Source organism: Eretmochelys imbricata, chromosome 20 (assembly GCF_965152235.1).
Source record: "Eretmochelys imbricata isolate rEreImb1 chromosome 20, rEreImb1.hap1, whole genome shotgun sequence".
Lineage (NCBI taxonomy): Eukaryota > Metazoa > Chordata > Testudines > Cheloniidae > Eretmochelys > Eretmochelys imbricata.
Genome location: NC_135591.1, coordinates 19,919,207 through 19,938,121, shown reverse-complemented (window position 1 = coordinate 19,938,121; position 18,915 = coordinate 19,919,207). Strand labels below are relative to the sequence as shown.

The following is an 18,915-nucleotide window of genomic DNA, read 5'->3' as shown; positions in this document are numbered from 1 at the left end:
CAACGGGGGGCCCTTGAACTAGGGGAGGGAGTTTGGAGGACTCAAGTTCAGCATGAGTGATCAGGAGCCCCTGACTTCCAGCTCACTTGGCATCGAACCCGGGCCAATAAGGAGTGGAAGATGCTCGATCTGATGGCCGGTCGATAACCTGTCTGAGATGAGTTGCCAGATCCAGATCGCCAACCTAGCGGCATAGTGTCTCCCTTGCTGGCAGGCAGCTCAGGGTTGAGTGGGGCGTGGAGTTAAGCTGGCTGGGGCAGGTGAGGCTCGTGTGTTGGGATCCTGAGATTGGTCCCTGCTGCCAGTGACTTGTTCCCGTGTCCGGCGCCATCCGTTGGACCAATGCTGAGTCACTTACAGGCAAACGAAGCAGGAGAATAAACTCCCTTTCTAGAGAGGCTACAGCACATCCTGCCTCAGGCAAGGACGATCCCCACCAGAGGGAAAGCCCAGAGCCTGCATTTATCTGTCTTGGGTCCTTATCTGGCCCCTGTCACTGCAGGGTGTGCACACCTCCCAGGGGTAGGGGCATGCTGCTGTCCCTGTCAGGCACATGGAGCCTGGTGGCAGAGTGGGATCTTGAACCCAGAGACCCAGACTAGCTCTCTGACTGCTGCCCCATCCTTCCTTTTCCTGCTCATGCCCAGCACAGTCTGCAACATGACCCCCGCTCGGCTTGGGGTGCTGCAAACCCCCGCCCTTTGTCTGCTGTCCCTCGCGGCGTGTCAGTAGCCGGGGGCAGCGCGGTGACATCTGAGAACCAGACTCGCCAAAGGAAGGCGCTTCGGGGAAGGAAGTTCCTGCAGCTGAGAGCGTCCGTCTGTTGGAGGCGGCATTGGAGTCTCTGTGCCCAGCAGCAGAAAGCATCTGCCTTTTGCAGTGTAGCAATCGCCAGAGCCAGAGTCGCCACGTGCCACAACAGGGGGAGGTGGGGGGTCGCTTGCCTGATTTCCACCAAGGAGGCTTCTCTCCAGCTCCTCTGCTTTTGGCGCCCCAGATCTCGCTCCGCTGGTAACGGGACAGCTCGGAGGATGGGGAATAGGGGATGATGGAGCTTTTAATAGATTCCAAGGTCAGAATAGATTCCTTGTGATCTAGTCTGACCTCCTGTGTAACAAGCCAGAGACCTGCCCACAATAAGGAGCAGAGCTGTTAGAAACACATCCCGCCTTGATTTTAAAATGGTCAGGGATGGGGAATCCACCAGCCCCCCCCGGAAAATGGTCCCAATGGTTAATTGCTCCACCCATTAGACACTGACACCTTATTTCCAGTCTGAATTTTGTCTAGCTCCAACTTCCAGCTGTGGGAGCGTGTTCCACCTTTCTCTGCGAGAGCGAAGAGCCCATTGTTAAATCTGTTCCCCATGTAGATACTTAGAGTATGATCCAGTCCCCCCTTAACCTTCTCTTTGTTCAGCGAAGTAGGTCGAGCTCCTGGAGTCTCTCACTTTCCGGCAGATTTTCTAATCCTTTCATTATTCTTGTGGCTTTCTGACCCCGCTCTGATTTGTCGGCATCCTTCTTGAACTGCGGGCCCCAGAACTGGGCACAGGAATCCAGCAGCAATTTGCACCAGTGCCAAACTTAGGGGTAAAATAACCTCTCTGTTCCTACTCTAGATTCCCCTGTTTATGCACCCAGGATGGCATTAGCCCTTTTGGGCACAGTGTCGCGTTCGGCGCTAATGTGCAGTTGCGTATCCACCAGGGCCCCCAAATCTCTTCCCCTGCCACCCCCCACCCTCCCCCCATAGATCTCTGGTTCCCGTCCAGTCCAGGTCGGGGGAGACTGAAGTCTTTCACCGTTCTGTTACAGAGGGGCTGTGTGACGTGGGTTTGCCCAGTTCCTAGTGGGGTAAGTGGCCCAGAGGCTCTCACTCATGTTTGTGGCTGGATTTTTGGTCCAATTCAGATACACGTGAGTGTGCTCAAAGGCAAAATGTCCCCGAGTTTCCTCTCCCTCCCTCCCCCCCCCCCCCTTACCAGCATCTTGGCCTGTTGACTGTCCATCTGCAGCCTCCCCCCAATTTCCCCCCCCCCCAAGAGAATAACCCTTCCCTGGAGAGGGACTTTCTGCTGCTCAGAGAGCTAGCCCTAGAACTGTAGAGAAGTGGCCTACAACTCCCATCATGCACCAAGGCAGACCAGCTTCATGCAGGCGGGTTTGAAATGCCAGGACTAGGGAGCCTGCGCTGTCCAGCTCCCGCTTGGCCTCTGAGTGTGGAAATCTTAGGGGGTGGGGAGAGCACGCCAGGCGGCGTTGGCTTGGCCCTGGGCCTTGTACGGGAGCTGAGTGGTGCAGATAAACCCCAGCCAGCGCCCTCGCCCGGCTGAGCTATCTGCATGGACAGGCTGCTGCTTGAGCCGCAGATGGGGGGGATTTGCAGAGGGCTTCTCATCCCTGGTTCTGTGTGTGCTGATAACATGAGGCCCCCATGGCTAAGTCTCCTGGGAGCTAACGAGCCCTCCTCCCCTCCCCCTCCAGCGCATCCATTAATCCTGCTGTAATAGGCCGAACCCCTTTGAGGCTCTGAGCAGCAGAAAGGGCTTGGGAGAGGCTCTCCTTTCGCGTGCCCATAAACAGCAATGACTGCGAGAAGCCGGTGGAACCGGCCTAGCCAGACGCCATGCACAGAACAAGGCTTCCCAGGAAACTGGGCCTGCAAACTCCTCTGTCTGCTGCAGAAAGGCTCCTGCGTGCGTGGTAGCTGCCTGCCAACTTGGGCCAGTGTCCCCTCCCCAGCTTGCCCAGCATGAACCTCCGAGCACCTGGCTGATGATCTCATTGGCGAGTAAAGGGGGAGCAGCTCACTGCTGTGGCTTTTCTGGGGTAGTTGGAAGAGCCCAGGAGGGTGCTGCCCGGTGCAAACGCTTGCCTTCAAGTGAGCTTTTGTTTGTTTGTGCTGAAGGCCATTTTAAGGGGGCACCTCACCTGCGGATGGGTTACAGGTGCCAAAATCTGGGGCTGTTCCTCCTTAAGAGGCCACGGGAGCTGGTGAAAATAGAACAGTCAGTGAACTGGTGTTTGTCCAAGGGGCAGGATGAGTGGGGGGAGGTGGGTTAAGAAACCCCCTTTAGAAATCAGAGTTGGCTCACAAGTGAAATGAGTGGGGGCCAGGGGGCTCAGCCTCCTTACTGATGGACTTGGGCCCAAGTCACCGGATAAACTTGACCAGACGTCCCTGCTTGGAAGGAAAGGGGGCGAGACTGAAGCAGCTGGAGATGCTGCAGATGGAGATTGAGGGGCATCTCGGAGCCCAGGGCTGGGCTAGCAGGGGGCTGTGGATCGGGACTGAGGGGCACCGGCAGGGTTGTGTGGTGGAGTCCAGGGCTGGAGCAATAGGGAGACCGGCAGGCCAGGACTGGGGGCTGTTGGGAGAGCTGGAAGGACGTTCGTGGGGTCCCTGCTGCGCATGACGCCATTGTTGGGTTGCTGAGCGGTCCCATCCATCCCATTGCTGCAGTGTAGCCTTCAGCTGGTCTCTCCCACTCCTTCCCTGGGTCTGTCCCGCTCCCCAGAGCGGGTCCCTCCTGCAGCCGGCAGGATGGTGCTCCTGGGAGGGAGGGCATCTCTGCGACCCCGGGGCTGCACAGCCGCACTGCAGCCAGTGCCTCGTACGTAGCGCACAGGCCGGCCGCCTGAGACAGATTCATCAGCGCGCGACAGGAACGGCCTGACCTGTCGGCGTTGGTTGTCTCCTCGGAGCGGCTGCCCCCACGGTCAGGAGTGCGGATCCGACCTCTCCGGTTGGAATCTGCTTGTCAGCCAGGTGCAGCCCAGACCGCCCTGCCCTCGGCACGCCCATCCTGGCTCAGCGGTGGCACCGTTCCTCAGCAGGAAATCCTTCCCAAGGCCCACGGAGGTGTGTGGGAGAAAGCCAAAGGGATCCAGCTAGATCCCTTGAGGCCACGGGATGGGCTCTCCCCGCTCACGGAGGATAAGCTGTGACATTAGCTCATCCTTAGTGGCAGGAGGAATTGTGGACCCCTGAGGCTGCATTTCTCAATTAAGACTTAAAATATGCTGGTGGCCAAAGAGGAGCATGGCTCTGTTGTGCTGTGTGTGTGTGTGTACACCTCCTGCTCCAGGGACCTTCCAGGCTCAGAAAGCAAGTGATAGAAATATACAGGAAGCCAGTGCCCTCTGTCCCCTTGCCCATCCAGCTGTTGCTGATTGGTTGGCGTCTCCGTAAGCATTACAACAGGAGTGACAGGTGGCCTTACCGCTCAGTCCAGGGGGAACGGATTGTGGGTAAGGGACAGCTGGGAAGAGGGGACGGGGTGTGCGTGTGACGGGCATAGAGGCTAGCACTGAGAGGGGAGGAGGTCAGGGAGAGGCTGGTAGAGAGGCTAAATGGCTGAGTCAGCAGGGGGAAAGGGAACAAAGTGGCTGCAAAGTTTCAGCCTCCCCAGATAGCCTTGGCGATGATCCGAGAGCATCCAAGGAGGAGAGGGTGGAAGTGGGTGAGAGCAGAGGGCTGCGGAAGGTGGTGGGGCATGGGATGGCAGTGACAGCTCCGTGCAGGAGAATGTAGAGCTAACTGGAAGTAGCAGGGGAAGCAGACCCCTACTCCCCAGCAGGCTTCTCTGGGGATGAGTCTAGGCGGGTGAGGGGTGCGGCTCCTTTTCATCTGTTATTGCTCAGCACTTCTCTAGCGCCAAAAACATGACTCTTCTGATGCATGCCCTGCCCCGCCGATCCCAAAGCACACTGCGCTCTTGCCTGCTGATTCCCACGCCTCTCTGATCCCTGCGTGTGGAGGAGTTCAGTCCCCTGAAAGCTCCCGTACTACTCTGCCAAAGAAACGCCCAGGTGACGTGCCCCTCCTGGTGCTTCTGAGGCCAGAGCAAGTGAGATTAGAGCTGTCTGCCTCTGGGAGGGTGGGATCCAGAGTTCTGGGGTGGTCTGAGCATTGGCTTCTTGCTCCAATGCTTCTCGAGACCGCGGTCACTAGATCCGCATTGGAGCATAAGTGGGGAATCAAAGCAAGGCGAGAATCGGAATGATGGGATTTGAAAGTCTGACATCTCTGGGAACCCCTCCCACCCCCCTTGTTTGGGGAGCTGGTCCTAGGTCTACCAGGCCTTGTGCCATCCTGTCTGTGCAGCGCGTGAGGCCTTGTGCTAGCCTGGCCCTGCTTGCTGCTGAACTGCAGCCGCCTCTGGGGTTGAAAAGTGGCACGTGCCCCATCGTGGGACACTAACCCCTTGTTTCTCTTCTCCTCCCCCAGATGAAGATGTGTGCGTATTCAAGTGTTCCGTGTCCAGGGAGACGGAATGCAGCCGCGTGGGCAAACAGTCCTTCATCATCACGCTGGGGTGTAATAGTGTCCTTATGCAGTTTGCAACACCGACTGGTATGTCCCCTGGTCCTTTCTGCTTGCTAGTGGGCAGGGGGAGGGGTTGGCTGCTTCACACCTCTGGGTTGTCCTCAGTTATACCCAGAGGAGACACTTCGGCTACCCTATCAGTTGCTCTTCCAGGGCAGGCTTGTTCCCACAAGTTGTTTCGCCAAACTCCTGGCTCTGGGACTCAACCAGCCTTCTGGGGCCTTTCTCTTTGGCCAGCGGTAATTGAGATCCCACCCTCAGGGCTTGGCCAACCGGACAAAGCCCTGGAGCACCTGCTGCGAGGACAAATCCAGCCCCTATGATGCTAGGCTAGTGGGGGGTTAGGGTGGGGTTCTCTTCCCCCTTCTCAGTAGTATCCTGGCTGCCCTGTGAGTCCCCCTTGCCCCCATTTCCAGGCCTGGCTGCCTAGCCTCAGTCCCTGCAATGAACTGCCCCTCCTTGTACAACAGTGACCCCAGCTGGCTGCTGTGTGGAACAGCACAGAATAGAAATTAGGGGGTCGGGGCTGGTGGCTGGGCCCCCCCAGACTACCAGGGAGGGGGTGAGTCCTATGTGCATCTCTGTAGTCTAGTCCCTGTTTCTAACTCCTGTGCCCAGATCCCCCTCCTTAGTGAATCGAGTCCTTCCCCCTCCCCTGCGTTTCACTAGCAGGCTCAGGTCCACCAGCAGAGCTCTGTGTAACCTGCTGGGGTCTCTGTTCACCCCTTGGGTGCTGATCTCTTCTCCTGTCCCCCCCAATCCCAGCCAGCTCCTGTTCTGCTGCTTTACAGGAACCTTCCCCTGAAATGGCTGGACTGTCTGGAGTGCTGGCCCCTCCCTACAGGCCGTGTGCGCCAGCCATGCCTGCTCCCCGCCCCTCCCCTGGATTCATGTTCTTGTCTCTGAATCGGTGCTCAGGAATGTGAGCAGCGGCTGCTGGCTGGAGCCAGGCAGGTGCTCTGCAGACTTGTTTAGCATATGCGCCTCTGTCCTGAGCAGCAGCGCCCCCTGCTGTTCCAGTCCTGGCACGGGCGCCCGAGTCCTGACCCCAGCACCTCTGGCTCTCCCAGTCCTGAGCTGCTGCGGCTCCTCGCCTCATAGCGATGCTCATGGATTATTATATCCTGGTCGGCTCTGCGAGCCGCCCTCTCCCCCCGAGCCAGTCCTGCCGCCTACCCAGGGCAGAGTCTGGTGGGATCGGTGTGTTCAGCGGCTTGGGCCCAGTGGCCTGGAGTTAATCTGCCCAGGAGGCCCTGGGTGCAGCTACTGACCAAGCCCCACGTCTCGTACCTCGCCAGGATTCTTGGAAACATTTCCAGCTCATCATCCTCGGCCATCGGCTGCGTCTCCACCTCCTGCTAACCTGCCCTTGCCCTGTCCATCCGTCCCTGGCATCTCTCCGAGACTCCCGATTTCAGGGCATAAAACCCAACCGTGCTTTCCTCCTTTCCCAGCTGCAGTTGATCCCAGAGGATCCTCTGACTACGTCTCATACAAGTCTCTGGGTAAAGAGAAACGGGGTAAAAAATAGCTGTGACATCATGGTAGTGACACTACTAAGGTCGCCAATCAGGAAGAGGAGGGGGATGAAGCGTTTCTAGAACAAATAGAAGAAATATCCAGAACCCAGGACCTGGGAGTAACAAGGAACTTGAACTGCCCTGGACACCTGTTGGAAAAGTAATATAGCAAAACAAACCTTTCCACTAAGTTCTTGGGATGTGCTGGGGACAACTCTGTCTGTTTCAGGAAGTGGAGACAGTAGCTGGGGGGCCAACCATTTCAGGCCTGATCCTGACCAACTGGGAGGAATTGGTAGCAAATCCGAGAGTGGAAGGCAGTGTCGGTGAAAGGGTTCGTGAGTCGGAGTGAGTGCAGTAGACTAAGGACAAGGGATTTCAAAGAATTGGACTTTAACAAACTCCAAGAACTGGTAGGTGAGGTCCCCGGGAAGAAAATCTCAGGGAAAAGTTGTTCAGGAGAGTTGGCTGTTTCTCAAGGAGATGGTGTTAAAGGCACAACGGCAGCCTAGCCCGAAGCAAAGGAAAGGCAGGAAGAATTGGAGGATCCATATTGGCCTCTTGCTAGAGCTCCTTAGTGACCTGGGAATCCAAAGAGAATTCCCCGGGAAGTGGAAACGTGGCCTACTTGCTAAGGAGGCGTACAGACAAATATGACAAGCACTAGGGGCAACATCAGAGGCTCTGACACACGAGTTACTCCTGGCAAGGGCAGAGAGGTTCTTTAAATACCTCAGGAGCAAGAGAGAGACAAAGGGGAGAGCAAGGCCTGTACTTAGCGGGGCCAGAGAACTAATAATTGACTTCAAGAAGGCTGAGGTGTTTAATGCCTGTTTTTGCTTCAGATTTCACCAAAAAGGTTAATGGCAACCAGGTCCTCGGCACAATTAATATTACCAAGGAGGAAGGAATGCAAGCCACAATAGGGAAGGAACAGGTTAAAGACTTCGATTAGTTAGCTGTATGCACGGCAGGGCCTGATCAGACTCATCCGAGGTACTGAAGAAGCTGGCTGAGGAATCTTGGAACTGGTAGCAATTATCTTTGAGACTTCTGCAGGGTGGGTGAGCTCCAGTCCTCCAGGACAAGTGCAAACATAGTACAAAGGGTCCCAGGCACTATAGACCAGGCAGCCTGACTTCAATAGCTGGAAAGATACTGGACCAAATGACTAAACCATCAGTCTGCCGGCATCTGGAGGATACTGGGGTTAGAAGGAATAGCCAGCACGGCTCTATCCAGAACAAACCCTGCCAAACCATCCTCATTTCCTCCTTTGACAGGGCTTCTGGCCCAGGGGGGAGCAGTAGGCATGATAGATCTTGCTGTTTTAGTCAGGTTTTTGACATGGCCCCATGTGACGTTCTCAGGAGCAAGCTAGGGAAGTGTGGTCTAGATGGAATTACTGTCAGGTGGGTGCACAACTGGTTGAAAGAGCACACTGAGTATGCTGCCAAACTGGGCGGGGTCCCTCTGGGGTCAGTCCTGGGTCTGGTACTGGTCAGTGTTTTCATGAATGACTTGGATAATGGAGTGGAGAGTGTGCTTATAAAACGTGCAGATGACACCAAACTGGGAGGGGTTGGAAGCACTTTGGAGGGCAGGATTAGAATTCAGAACAACCCCAGCAAATGAGAGAATTCATCTGAAATCGACTAGATGAAATTCAATCATGTGCTACGCTTCGGAAGGAAAAGTCCAATGCCCAAGTACACAATGGGGAATTATTGGCTAGGAGGTAGTACTGTTGAAAGGGGCTGAGGGTTACAGGGGATCACCAATTGGATGCATGATGTAGTTGCCAAAAAGGCTAATATTCTAGCGTGTGTTAACAGGAGTTGGATGTCAGCCATAAGACATCAGTGTCCTGGTCTACTGGTGGAGTCCTGTGTCCGATTATGGACTCTCTGCATGTTAGGAAAGATGTGGACAAACTGGCAAGTCCGGATGAGAACAACCAAAATGATCCCAGGTTTAGAAAACCTGAGTTATGAGGAAAGGTTACAAACTCCCTGGGCAGGTTGAGTCTGGAGAAAAGACTGCAGGGGGGCAGAGGAGACTGGAAAACAGTCTTCTGATATATTCTGGAGAAGATGGGGGTCAGTTATTCTCCGTGGCCACTGGAGGTAGGACGATAATCCGCTTAGTGTGTAGTTTGGTTCGACACTAGGGAGAACTTTCTAATGCTAAGGACTGTTGAATCATAGAATATCAGGGTTGAAAGGGACCCCAGAAGGTCATCTAGTCCAACCCCCTGCTCGAAGCAGGTCCAATTCCCAGTTAAATCATCCCAGCCAGGGCTTTGTCAAGCCTGACCTTAAAAACCTCTAAGGAAGCAGATTCTACCACCTCCCTAGGTAACGCATTCCAGTGTTTCACCACCCTCATAGTGAAAAAGTTTTTCCTAATACCAATCTTTCCAATCTAAACCTCCCCCACTGCAACTTGAGACCATTACTCCTCGTTCTGTCATCTGCTAACATTGAGAACAGTCTAGAGCCATCCTCTTTGGAACCCCCTTTCAGGTAGTTGAAAGCAGCTATCAAATCCCCCCTCATTCTTCTCTTCTCCAGACTAAACAATCCCAGCTCCCTCAGCCTCTCCTCATAAGTCATGTGTTCTAGACCCCTAATCATTTTTGTTGCCCTTCGCTGGACTCTCTCCAATTTATCCACATCCTTCTTGTAGTGTGGGGCCCAAAACTGAACACAGTACTCCAGATGAGGCATCACCAATGTCGAATAGAGGGGAACGATCACGTCCCTCGATCTGCTCGCTATGCCCCTACTTATACATCCCAAGTATAAGTATGAGCTCTGGAATAGCTTCCAAGGGAGGCTGGGGAATCCCCATCGGTAGAGGGTTTTAAGGACAGGTCGGACAAACCCCTGTCTGGGCTGGTCTAGGTTGACTCGGTCTGGCCTCAGCGCTGGGGGCTGGGCTCAGCGACCTTTCGAGGTCCCTCCCAGCCCCACGTTTCTATGATTCTGCCCTGCCCATGGCTGTTCCTTCTCCTTCCTTGCCCCTGCCCTGATGGTCAGGGATCTCTGGTTCCTGTGATCCCAGCCTCAGGGCAGTCCTTAGTGCATCTCAGAGGCTTCCCCACTCATGGCTCTCTGCAGCCATATTTCCCCTTTGTTCCGGTGACCCTTCCCTCCCATTCAGCTTTCATTTCTTGCCCCTTCCCCCACTGCAACCCCATGAGGACCAACTGGGGCTGTCCTCGGCCCCGTTGGCCAGTGGGGCACACGACTCATCAGGTGAGGCGCTTCCCCCCCGTGTTGGGTCTCTGCCAGCGATGACCCCTCTAAAGCCCCAGCGCTTGGTTCTGCTTTCAGATTTCTGTTCCTTTTATAATATCCTGAAAAACTGCCGGGGTCACAACATAGAGCGGTCAGTGTTCAGCGAGCGGACGGAGGAGTCTTCCGCAGTGCAGTACTTCCAGGTAGGAGGGCCCGCTGCTGCCCGATCTCCTAGGAGCTGCATGTGTAGATCTGCAGCTGTCCCTGCCTGGGGAAGCCCCCCGGCCTGCAGAAAAGGCCATGCGGCAAACCCTCAGCAGTCCGTGCTGAGGGGGAGGGAGGGCAGCGTTGAATTGGTCCAGGATCCTCTTGCAAAGTGTGCCCCAGATTCGTTAATGACACATGGGAGGGAGGGTGCAGCAACCCAGCGCCCCCGCCCCATTCGGGACAGTAGCTGGCATGGGGAGGAGCTCCATTTAGCCCTGCTGCTTGCGGGTTAGCACCCCCTAGAGTGATGCTTGAATGTTGGGCTCAGTATTGACCATGATGGATGTGTGCCCAGCGCTGTTTTCTGCAGTGCCTTGGGTTTTCCTTGGAGATCTCCTATCCCAGGACCAACTGGCCCGCCCTGCCAAGGCCCAACCTGAGATGGCATGGCCCCCGAGCTGTCTAAGGGGAAAACCCACCAGCACCCTGCCCCTCTCCCGAGCAGTCACCCAGCTGCTCTGCGCCGGCTTTGTTTTGGGAACCTTCGTCTCTGGCAAGATTCCATCCTCCCCCAGGCGAGACCCGCCTCCCTTTCTGGGGCGTAAACGAACTCTCTCATGTCTCCTTTAGTTCTACGGCTACCTGTCCCAGCAACAGAACATGATGCAGGACTACGTCCGGACGGGCACGTACCAGCGGGCCATCCTGCAGAACCACAGTGACTTCAAAGACAAGGTGAGGAGGAGGAGAAATCCTGCTACCCCTCTGTCAGACTCCAGAGGGGGGGCTCATGGAAGAGGGCGTGGCCGGCACAGCATTGGGATCTCCCCCGGGGCAGTTCTCCTTTCTGATCACTGGGCAGGTCTCCGTACGCTGTTTCCCCTGCCTAGGGTGTAGGTCAGGGATGTATTTGACAAAGGCTGGGTTAATCTTCACCCAACCTCTGAGATGCTGTCACCGCCCCTGCTAGGATCCCTGTAGCCTTTCTGCATTGGGTTTGGGATCAAGCCAGCAGAAGGTGTTGGACCGGCCGTGTCCCGCGAGCCCTTGGATCTGTGCTATGGCGCTGAACCCTGTGTTTCGTGCTGTCTGGGGTCGGATAGTCGTGCCCACCACCAGGTGTGGGGTTTTTTGTTGTTTGTTTTTTTTTTCAAATAAAGTAACATGCAGCCAATAGCCCCAGTTCTCCGTGTGCTCAGCTAGTTACACCCGGGCTCCGGGCTGCTGGCCTGATCTCGGCTCATGTCTGCTGATAACCACGGAGAGCAGCAGCTAATGGAATATCCTGGGCAGCATGTTAATTGAAAACCTGCGTTGCTGGCCAGAGCCCCTCTCTTCCCATGTGAGCTTCTTGCCAACGCGTGCAAAGAGAACGAGTACGAGCTGCTGGCCGCGTCGGGCTGCTGAACTGGGTTTTCCGCTGTCTTTGCCAGGCCTGAAGCATCATTAGATCTAGTCTGAGCTCCTTTGTAACAGGAGTCAGAGAATTGCTCCCCATCCCCCTGCACTGAGCACAGTCCCTGGGGTCTGATTAAAGCATCTTGTTCCGAAAGGCTCCTGGTTAGCAGATCTTGAGAGGTGGAGCAGCCGCCGTTCGCTGGCAGTTTGTTCCCCTGGTTAATCGCACCTCGCTGTTAAAAGTGGGGCCTTGTTTCTGATGAGAATGTCTGGCTTCAGCTCCCAGCCGTTAGTTCTTGTTCTGCCTTGCTCCGCTACGCTAATGAGCCCTCTGGCACCCCGCGGTTTCGCCCCGGGAAGTTTGTAGACACTCTGATCAGGTCCCCTCTTGATCTTGATGATCCAAAAAGATTGAGCTGCTTCAATCTCTCACCCGAAGGTGTTTTTCAAGCCTCTGAATCATATTTGTGGCTCTTTTCTGCACCCTTCCCACGTTTTCAACCTCTTTTTTTAAAAATGTGGCCCCAGAACTGGCCACAGTGTTGGGCTCCCAGTGGCGCTTCGAGGTGAAATCGCCTCTCTGCTCTCCTGTTTTATATACCAAGGGTCACACCAGCCCTTTTCTCCATACGGGGCACTGGCAGCTCCCCTTGGTTTGCTTGTCTGCCATGAGCCCTACGTCCTTTCAGAGTCGCTGCTCTCCAGTCCCCCGTTTGTTGGGCTGGCTGCCAGCCCTTGTTCCTAGAGGGATAACTTGGCATTTGCTTGTGTTGTAACTCGTGTTTGAATGGGCCCAGCCTGCCAAGCGATCCAGATCACTCTGCGGGTCTGTTATATTTATCAACAAACTTGTCGTCGTATCAAAAACTGCACTCAGGTTTGTGAAATGTGACCTATTTTTCCATGTTGACTGGCAATAATTAGATTCCTCTTCTTTAATTCTTTGAATCCCATATCAGGTTTTTTACTATTTTGCCTGGGATTGATGTCCGGCTGGCTGGCTTATGGTTAGCTAGGTCATCCTGCTTGTCCTTTTCGAATATGGCCACAAAGTCAGCACTCTTCCAGCCTTCCGGAATTTCTTTGATATTCTAGGATTCATGAAAAATTAACAGCGGTCCAGAGATCTTCTCCTTGCCCAACTATTTTAAGTCTCTTGGGTGAAAGTTATCTAGACCTGCTAATTTAAAAACGTTTCTACCTAGTGAATGCTGTTTAATGTCTTCCTCTTTCGCTAATGGACTGGAAAGTCTGAGTACGTTGTCCTGCTTCATTCCAGATACAGGACAGAAATAATTACTGGACACCTTTGCTTTTTCTGTATCATTCATAATTTGCCCGTTTCCGTCTGGTAATGGGCCTGTACTGTTGGCTGGTTATGTGGTGAGTGTAGTGGGAACCAAAGTTGTCAGGTGTGGGTCTGGTCCCAGAGAAGGTGGTGGCATTTCTCATCACACTGCACCTTCCATCCAAGGGTCCTGAGGCTTCCTGGCGGTAACTCCGCCCTCTGGGAGATGGGGAGTCTGTTATAGAGGAAAGTGAGGCACGGAAATGGGAAACAACTTTCCATGCGGCTGCGGCGGAATCAGGACTCGAACCCAGGAGTCCTGACTCCCCATCCGCTAGAGGGGACCCTAGTGCTGGGTAGTGGCTGGGATGGCGAGAGGAGGAAAGAAGGGCAAAGCAGTAAAAATGCAGCCTAGCTTCTCCGTGACTGCTTTTGGGGGGATCCTAGTGGTGCTTTAACTTCCAGGTGCCCTGGGAGGGGTGGGGTAAATCCAAGGGCTGTATCTGCTGGGACAGCTGTCTTCTGAAACAAAACTCAGTGTAGAACTCCCCAGGGCCGTGGGTCCCGTGGTGATGGGTACCCAGAGTACTGGCTCTGTTCAGACTCTTAGCCCCTCCCGGCCGGCCGTGATACGGGGCCGTTGGCCACGCTCAGGAGGAAAGGCAGGCGGCTTCGCAAGGTGGGCAGTGGGATGAATTATGACAGGGAGTCAGGAGCCTCCTGCCTCTGGAGCGGACTCCCATGGGAGCTCCATTGCCCGAGCAGCTAGACGAGACAGCGTGCTAGGAAAGGTTCTGCTGGGAGCTACTCTCTGGTGGGGCACCAATCGCCTGCTCATGCCGATAGGTAGCTGCACCCAGAACGTCCTAAACCAGCCTGAGGAAGACAGCAGCTGATCCAGAGCCACGTGTTTCAGTCTGCGCGGTCTGATGCCTTCCGACCCTGCAAGGCAAGGGCCGGGACCGGAGAGCCCCGTCCTGGTACCCGCAGCATCGGGCTGAGCCGTGTAGACATTGCTCCCGCCAAGGGCTGTGCCAGGGATCGCACTGTGGCGTCGCTGGGTACGGGAGGGATTTCAAACACTGGGGCAGCAGGAGCCTGGTTCTCTCCAGTAATGGCCTCAGCCAGGCCTTGGGAGTGCCTGTCCACCCCCGTCCTCCTCATGAGAGAGGTTGTGTTCCTTCCGGTGGGGGAGTTCAGTGTCTGACTCAGACAGTCCTTGGTCTCTCGGCTGAGTCTCCCCTTACTGTGATGGGGGCACAGAGCTAGAGTGGGCCCCCGCCCTTCTCACAGCCAAGAGCCATCAGAGGGCAGTGACTCCTGATCACCAGCGGCTGGGCCAGCTGTGAGCCAGCGACCTGGAGGTGACCCACGGGTGGTGCCTGTGGGTATGCCACCCCCCTGCTCCCTGGATGAGGCAGCTGAAAGTATCGTGTATTTTCTGGGCAGGCAGAAGCTTGTGAGTGGTGATCAGCGCCTAACCCAGTGGGATTCTGGTCCGTGCCGGGGGCGTCTAGATGCTACCGCCGTACACCTTCTAAATACAGCAGGGGCTCCCTAGTCTCGGCTCTTGGCTTGCTTCCTGGGTGCCGGGAGGCACTCTGTTCCTAGCAACCACTCCCCTAATGGACCCACATGATCTGGGCACTAGACTGCCTGACTGACGGGTATAGGCATTGATGGCCACACCCACTTCATGCCATCTTGGTCTATGCATGTGACCATCCCAATTCCCACCATCCATCACAAGGAGACAGAGTGGCCTAGTGGACAGAGCAGTGACTGGGACTTTGGAGACCTGGATTCTGTTCCCAGCTCTGCTGCTGACCAGCTCAGTGACCTTGGGCAAGTCTTCCACTCTCGATGCCTCAGTTTCCCCTCCCAGCTTTTGGCTATTTAGCCTGTGAGATCTTTGGGCAGGGACTGTCTCTCGCGCAGTCTGTGCAGCACCTGGCACAAAGGGGCGCCCCGTCTTGGTCGCGATCTCTAGGTGCTTCTGTAATACACGTAATTAATAATTGAGATTAAGACCTACCAATTAGGCCACGCTGTCAGCCAGGGGACCAGCTGGCTTTGTATGTGAACATTGTTCCTGGAGGGTCTAATTAGAACTCGCGCAGCGGGGGAATCGTGTGGAACTAGTGTCTGCGCTTACGTCGATTTCGTCTCCTGAGATTGGCAAGGGAGCCATTTGTATCAAAAGCTCCTTCTCTCTCTTTACCCTTCTTATCGTGACTTGGGCAGCCAGGTGATGGTTTGGTCTGCAGTGAAGATCCAGCTAACACACCTGTGTTGGACTCACTGGGGATGGGGTGAACAGTATGATCCGGCCTGGAGGGAGGATGGCAGATGCTCCTCCTGCATCGTCCCTTCACGTGCCTGGTCCTGTGGTGGGATTGCTTGGCCTGTCTGCCGGGAAGATTTGCCTCCGAGGAAAGGGAAGCTCAGCAGTTCTGGGCTAGTGGCAGGTGCTGTAAAGTCCCTCCCATCCCCATGGGAACCGTTCTCTGTGGGTGCGACCCGAGTGATGCTGTGCTCTGTCAACTCGAGGGCTTGGCTTTCCTCACTAGCCTCGGGAGGCGCTAGGCCTCGGTCCTGAGTTAGAGCCAGCGATTTTGCCTTGCACAGCCCCTGCCACCTGAGACCCTCAAACCACCCACAGAGACTTCACCGAACTGCACTCCCTGGTGGGCCCGTTTTACAGAGGAGACAGCGTGGTGGGAGGCAGGTGACTTGTCAAGGTGGCAGCCAGTGGCATATCTGGGAATAGAGCCCACTCTGTCCTAACCCGCTAGATCCCACTCGTGGGGATAAAACCCAGAAGTCCTGACTCCCAGCACCCCCGTCCTAACCCACTAGATCCCACTCCCCTCCCAGTGCCGGGGATAGAACCCAGGAGTCCTGACTCCAGCTTTCCATGCTCTTCCCACTAGTCCTCACTGCCCTCCCAGAGCTCAGAATGGAACCCAGGAGTCCTGGTTCCCAGGGCCTTTTTCTGCCCTCTCAGCTGTGCTTGCTTTCAATATTGCAGACATACAATGTAGCATTTGTACACTGCTTTAAGCTACTGTGGGAGTGCTCAGCATTGCTGCTGTTTGATCCAATAGGGTTAATTGGGAGTAAACATTTTTCCGTTTTATTGCCTCCCGGGGTGGGATTCTCTCCGGAGCGAGCAGGCGGTGAAAACCGTGACTCTGCCAAGGCAGGGGACCCCGTTCTGTAAATCCCCTGACAGATCAAGATCTTGGTGAATCTTTTTTTTTTTTTAAATGGGGCAAAGTTAGACACTTGAAGCAATTTCTCCCACCGCAAGCAGAGCTCTGAAAGCCGCGTCTTTCTGCCGGGAACGGCTGTTTTGAAAGTCTGTCTTTGTGGATAAGCTTTTTAATTTCAGTAGCTTCTTATCAGAAGCCAGCACAAAGATCTACATGCGCATAAGAGCAACTGATGCAGACGGGCGGTTCTGTCTTCTGCCGCCATGTTGCTAATTAAACGATACGTGCTTTGTGCCCTGAGAAGTCCCTGCAGCCTCGGTTCGCTTGTATTTGTGAGTCATTGCCTATAAAAGGAGCCCAGTTAAAATTCACCCAGTTGGAGCCGAGGCCGTACGACCCCCAAGACCGCTCTGAACTATGGACAATCCCAGACTCTTAGGAGCTGCTGAAATGCAGCTCCCTCTGGGGTGGAGCTTAGCAGCCAGTGCATCGCCCAGGGGAGATTTGACCCAAAGACATGGGGACCAAACCCCAGCTGTTGTGTAAAAGGCTGTGGGATCGTTTTGGTCCCTGCCGGTGAGAGCTTGGTTCGAGGTCTCAGGCGGGAGACTGGCCTGGCCCACAGGTGGCGGGATCTGTAGGGAGTTCAGAGGTTTCAAAACAGTTGTGGGGGGACTTAGCTTTCCTTTCTCCAACTCAAGCAAATATTTGGGAGCGCTCCTTTCCGAGGGGCAGCTTGTTTTCAATCCTCCAATTTTGGTGGATGGCCCTGAAACAGGAATTCTTCCATCCTGAGCTGCATTTTCAACCTGGTCTCTGGCACGGGCAAGCTGCCGGGAGAGCGAGGCATGCCGTTCCCCGCGGCGCACATGCCTGAACCAAAGGGATTGAACGAGCCCACTGGGTCAGTCGGTAGGTGGAGGGCGGGGGGGACTATCGGCAGCTGCTTCCTCACTCTCTCCCTCCTCTCTCCCCAGATCGTCCTGGACGTCGGCTGCGGCTCCGGCATCCTCTCGTTCTTTGCCGCACAGGCTGGGGCGAGAAAAATCTATGCAGTAGAAGCCAGCACGATGGCCCAGCAGGCGGAGGTCAGTACGGCTCACATGGCAGCTGCCTGCAGGTCAACACTCTTTGCCTTGCAGGGATGCTCCTCTGCCAAGGTGCTGTGAGCTGCTCTCCTCAGCCAAGGAGGAGACAGTCCCTGTGCAGCAGGGTGCTGGGTGCGGGAAGATCATCCTCCAGCTCAAAGAATCACATGATTGTGAGGGAGCTGAGCTGCAGCCTTCTGGGGCAGGCTTTGCCAAGCCAGCCAAGGCATTACCTGGCTTGAAATCCTGTCAAGCATTCAAGCTTCCTCGTGGGGCTCCGTCAGGACTGGTGCCTCTCTCAGCCCTGGGGATATGGGAGCGCCAGTTCAGAGCGGTGGCTGAGCCAGCGAACCGGACACCGGTGGAGCGTTGAGGAAGAGCCACCGTGGGAACTCAGCATTGCTCAGTCCAGCGTCCCAGCGCTAACTTCTGGAAGCCGGACCGGCATCGGCCCAGGCATCTGGTGAAGTGCTGCTTAGAACAGCAAAGGCTTCGTTTGACGGCATCTAACCGATGCGCAGACGCACCAGGCTTCTCTCTGTGCTGCGGAGACTCAACAGGTGCTCACGAGAAACAGGCCACAGCGCAAGACCTGGTACACGATGCTGCTTTTATACTTGGGCGTCAAAAGGAGCTGAGGGCCAGTGGGAGGCTCTGGAGCGACATGGTGGCGCTTTGGCTGTATTATGAAGCTAGCCATTCTCATTTAGAGAGAGCCCCCCTCGGTCAGCTGTGTCCTAACCTCTTTTTATGGATGGGGAAACTGAGGCATGGGGAGGGGATGTGATTCGCCCAAGGGCGCCTGCCATGTTGGTGGCAGAACCAGAAATAGAACCCAGGCATCCTGCACTCTAACCATGAGACATGCAGGACTCCGGCGCTCGAGTGTTTGCGGGACATAAGGAGATAAGCTGAAATAGAGTCTGAAAAGCAAAGTTTGGAGCCAGTTGATGAAACTGGGCCAGCACCAAGCCCAATTGGTTTATCCAGAGTGTGATTGTCAGGACTTGGACAGTTCCCAAGAGCAGAATTCCCAGGTTTGGCAGGGTCTGGGGAAGATGGAGTGAGATCAGAACATCCCTAAAAAAAGGGCAGAGAAAAACTGGCCACGTAGTTTGCCGGCAGAACTGGTGCTGGCAGGGTCCAGTGCACACGGTGGCTGGGAGGAGCCAAATCCATGCGGCTGGTGGAGGCTGGAAGGATGTACTTCAGATGATGCCACCAGGGTAAGGTCATGGCAGAAGGAGGCCGTGGTGATGTGTCCCCAGGACGGGGTTCGACGGCAGGGAAGCAGTACTTTTCTGTCTCCTGAAGCCTCCAGACTGGCTGGCTGGAAGACAAGTGTTGGTCCAACACGATCCAGTGAGTTAATCCAGGGGTAGCTGCGTGAAGTTCTCTGGCTTGCTATGCAGGAGCTCAGGCTGTGGGGGCTCCTGGTCCCGTCCAGCTGTCAGATCTGTGGATGGGAACGAGCAAACGGTCAGCGTGCTGGTGGTGGGGATGACCTGGTGGGGTCTTCCCCATCAGGAAATGGCAGCTTCCTTGGAAGCACACACCCCTGCGGAAGACAGGAAGTGACTGAAGACCCCACTGAGGAGACAGGCAATAGCTGCGCTGTTGATGAGT

General features: G+C 55.3%; 1 protein-coding gene across 5 annotated transcripts in view; it reads left to right on the top strand.

Annotated features, from left to right (window-relative positions):
* The window catches only part of CARM1 (coactivator associated arginine methyltransferase 1), a 53,147-nt gene that overhangs the window by 16,353 nt on the left and 17,879 nt on the right, over positions 1 to 18,915 (top strand). Inside the window, exons 1-5 of one of the 5 annotated variants that reach the window (XM_077838356.1) lie at positions 2,497 to 2,883; positions 5,233 to 5,358; positions 10,190 to 10,296; positions 10,931 to 11,035; positions 17,179 to 17,289. In XM_077838356.1, coding sequence (XP_077694482.1) covers positions 2,778 to 2,883; positions 5,233 to 5,358; positions 10,190 to 10,296; positions 10,931 to 11,035; positions 17,179 to 17,289 — 555 coding nt within the window. In that variant the 5' untranslated portion in view covers positions 2,497 to 2,777. Of the gene's footprint in view, positions 1 to 2,496; positions 2,884 to 4,473; positions 4,815 to 5,232; positions 5,359 to 10,189; positions 10,297 to 10,930; positions 11,036 to 17,178; positions 17,290 to 18,915 lie in introns of those variants that run through there. The other 4 variants (XM_077838358.1, XM_077838360.1, XM_077838355.1 and 1 more) reach the window with 4 other exon arrangements.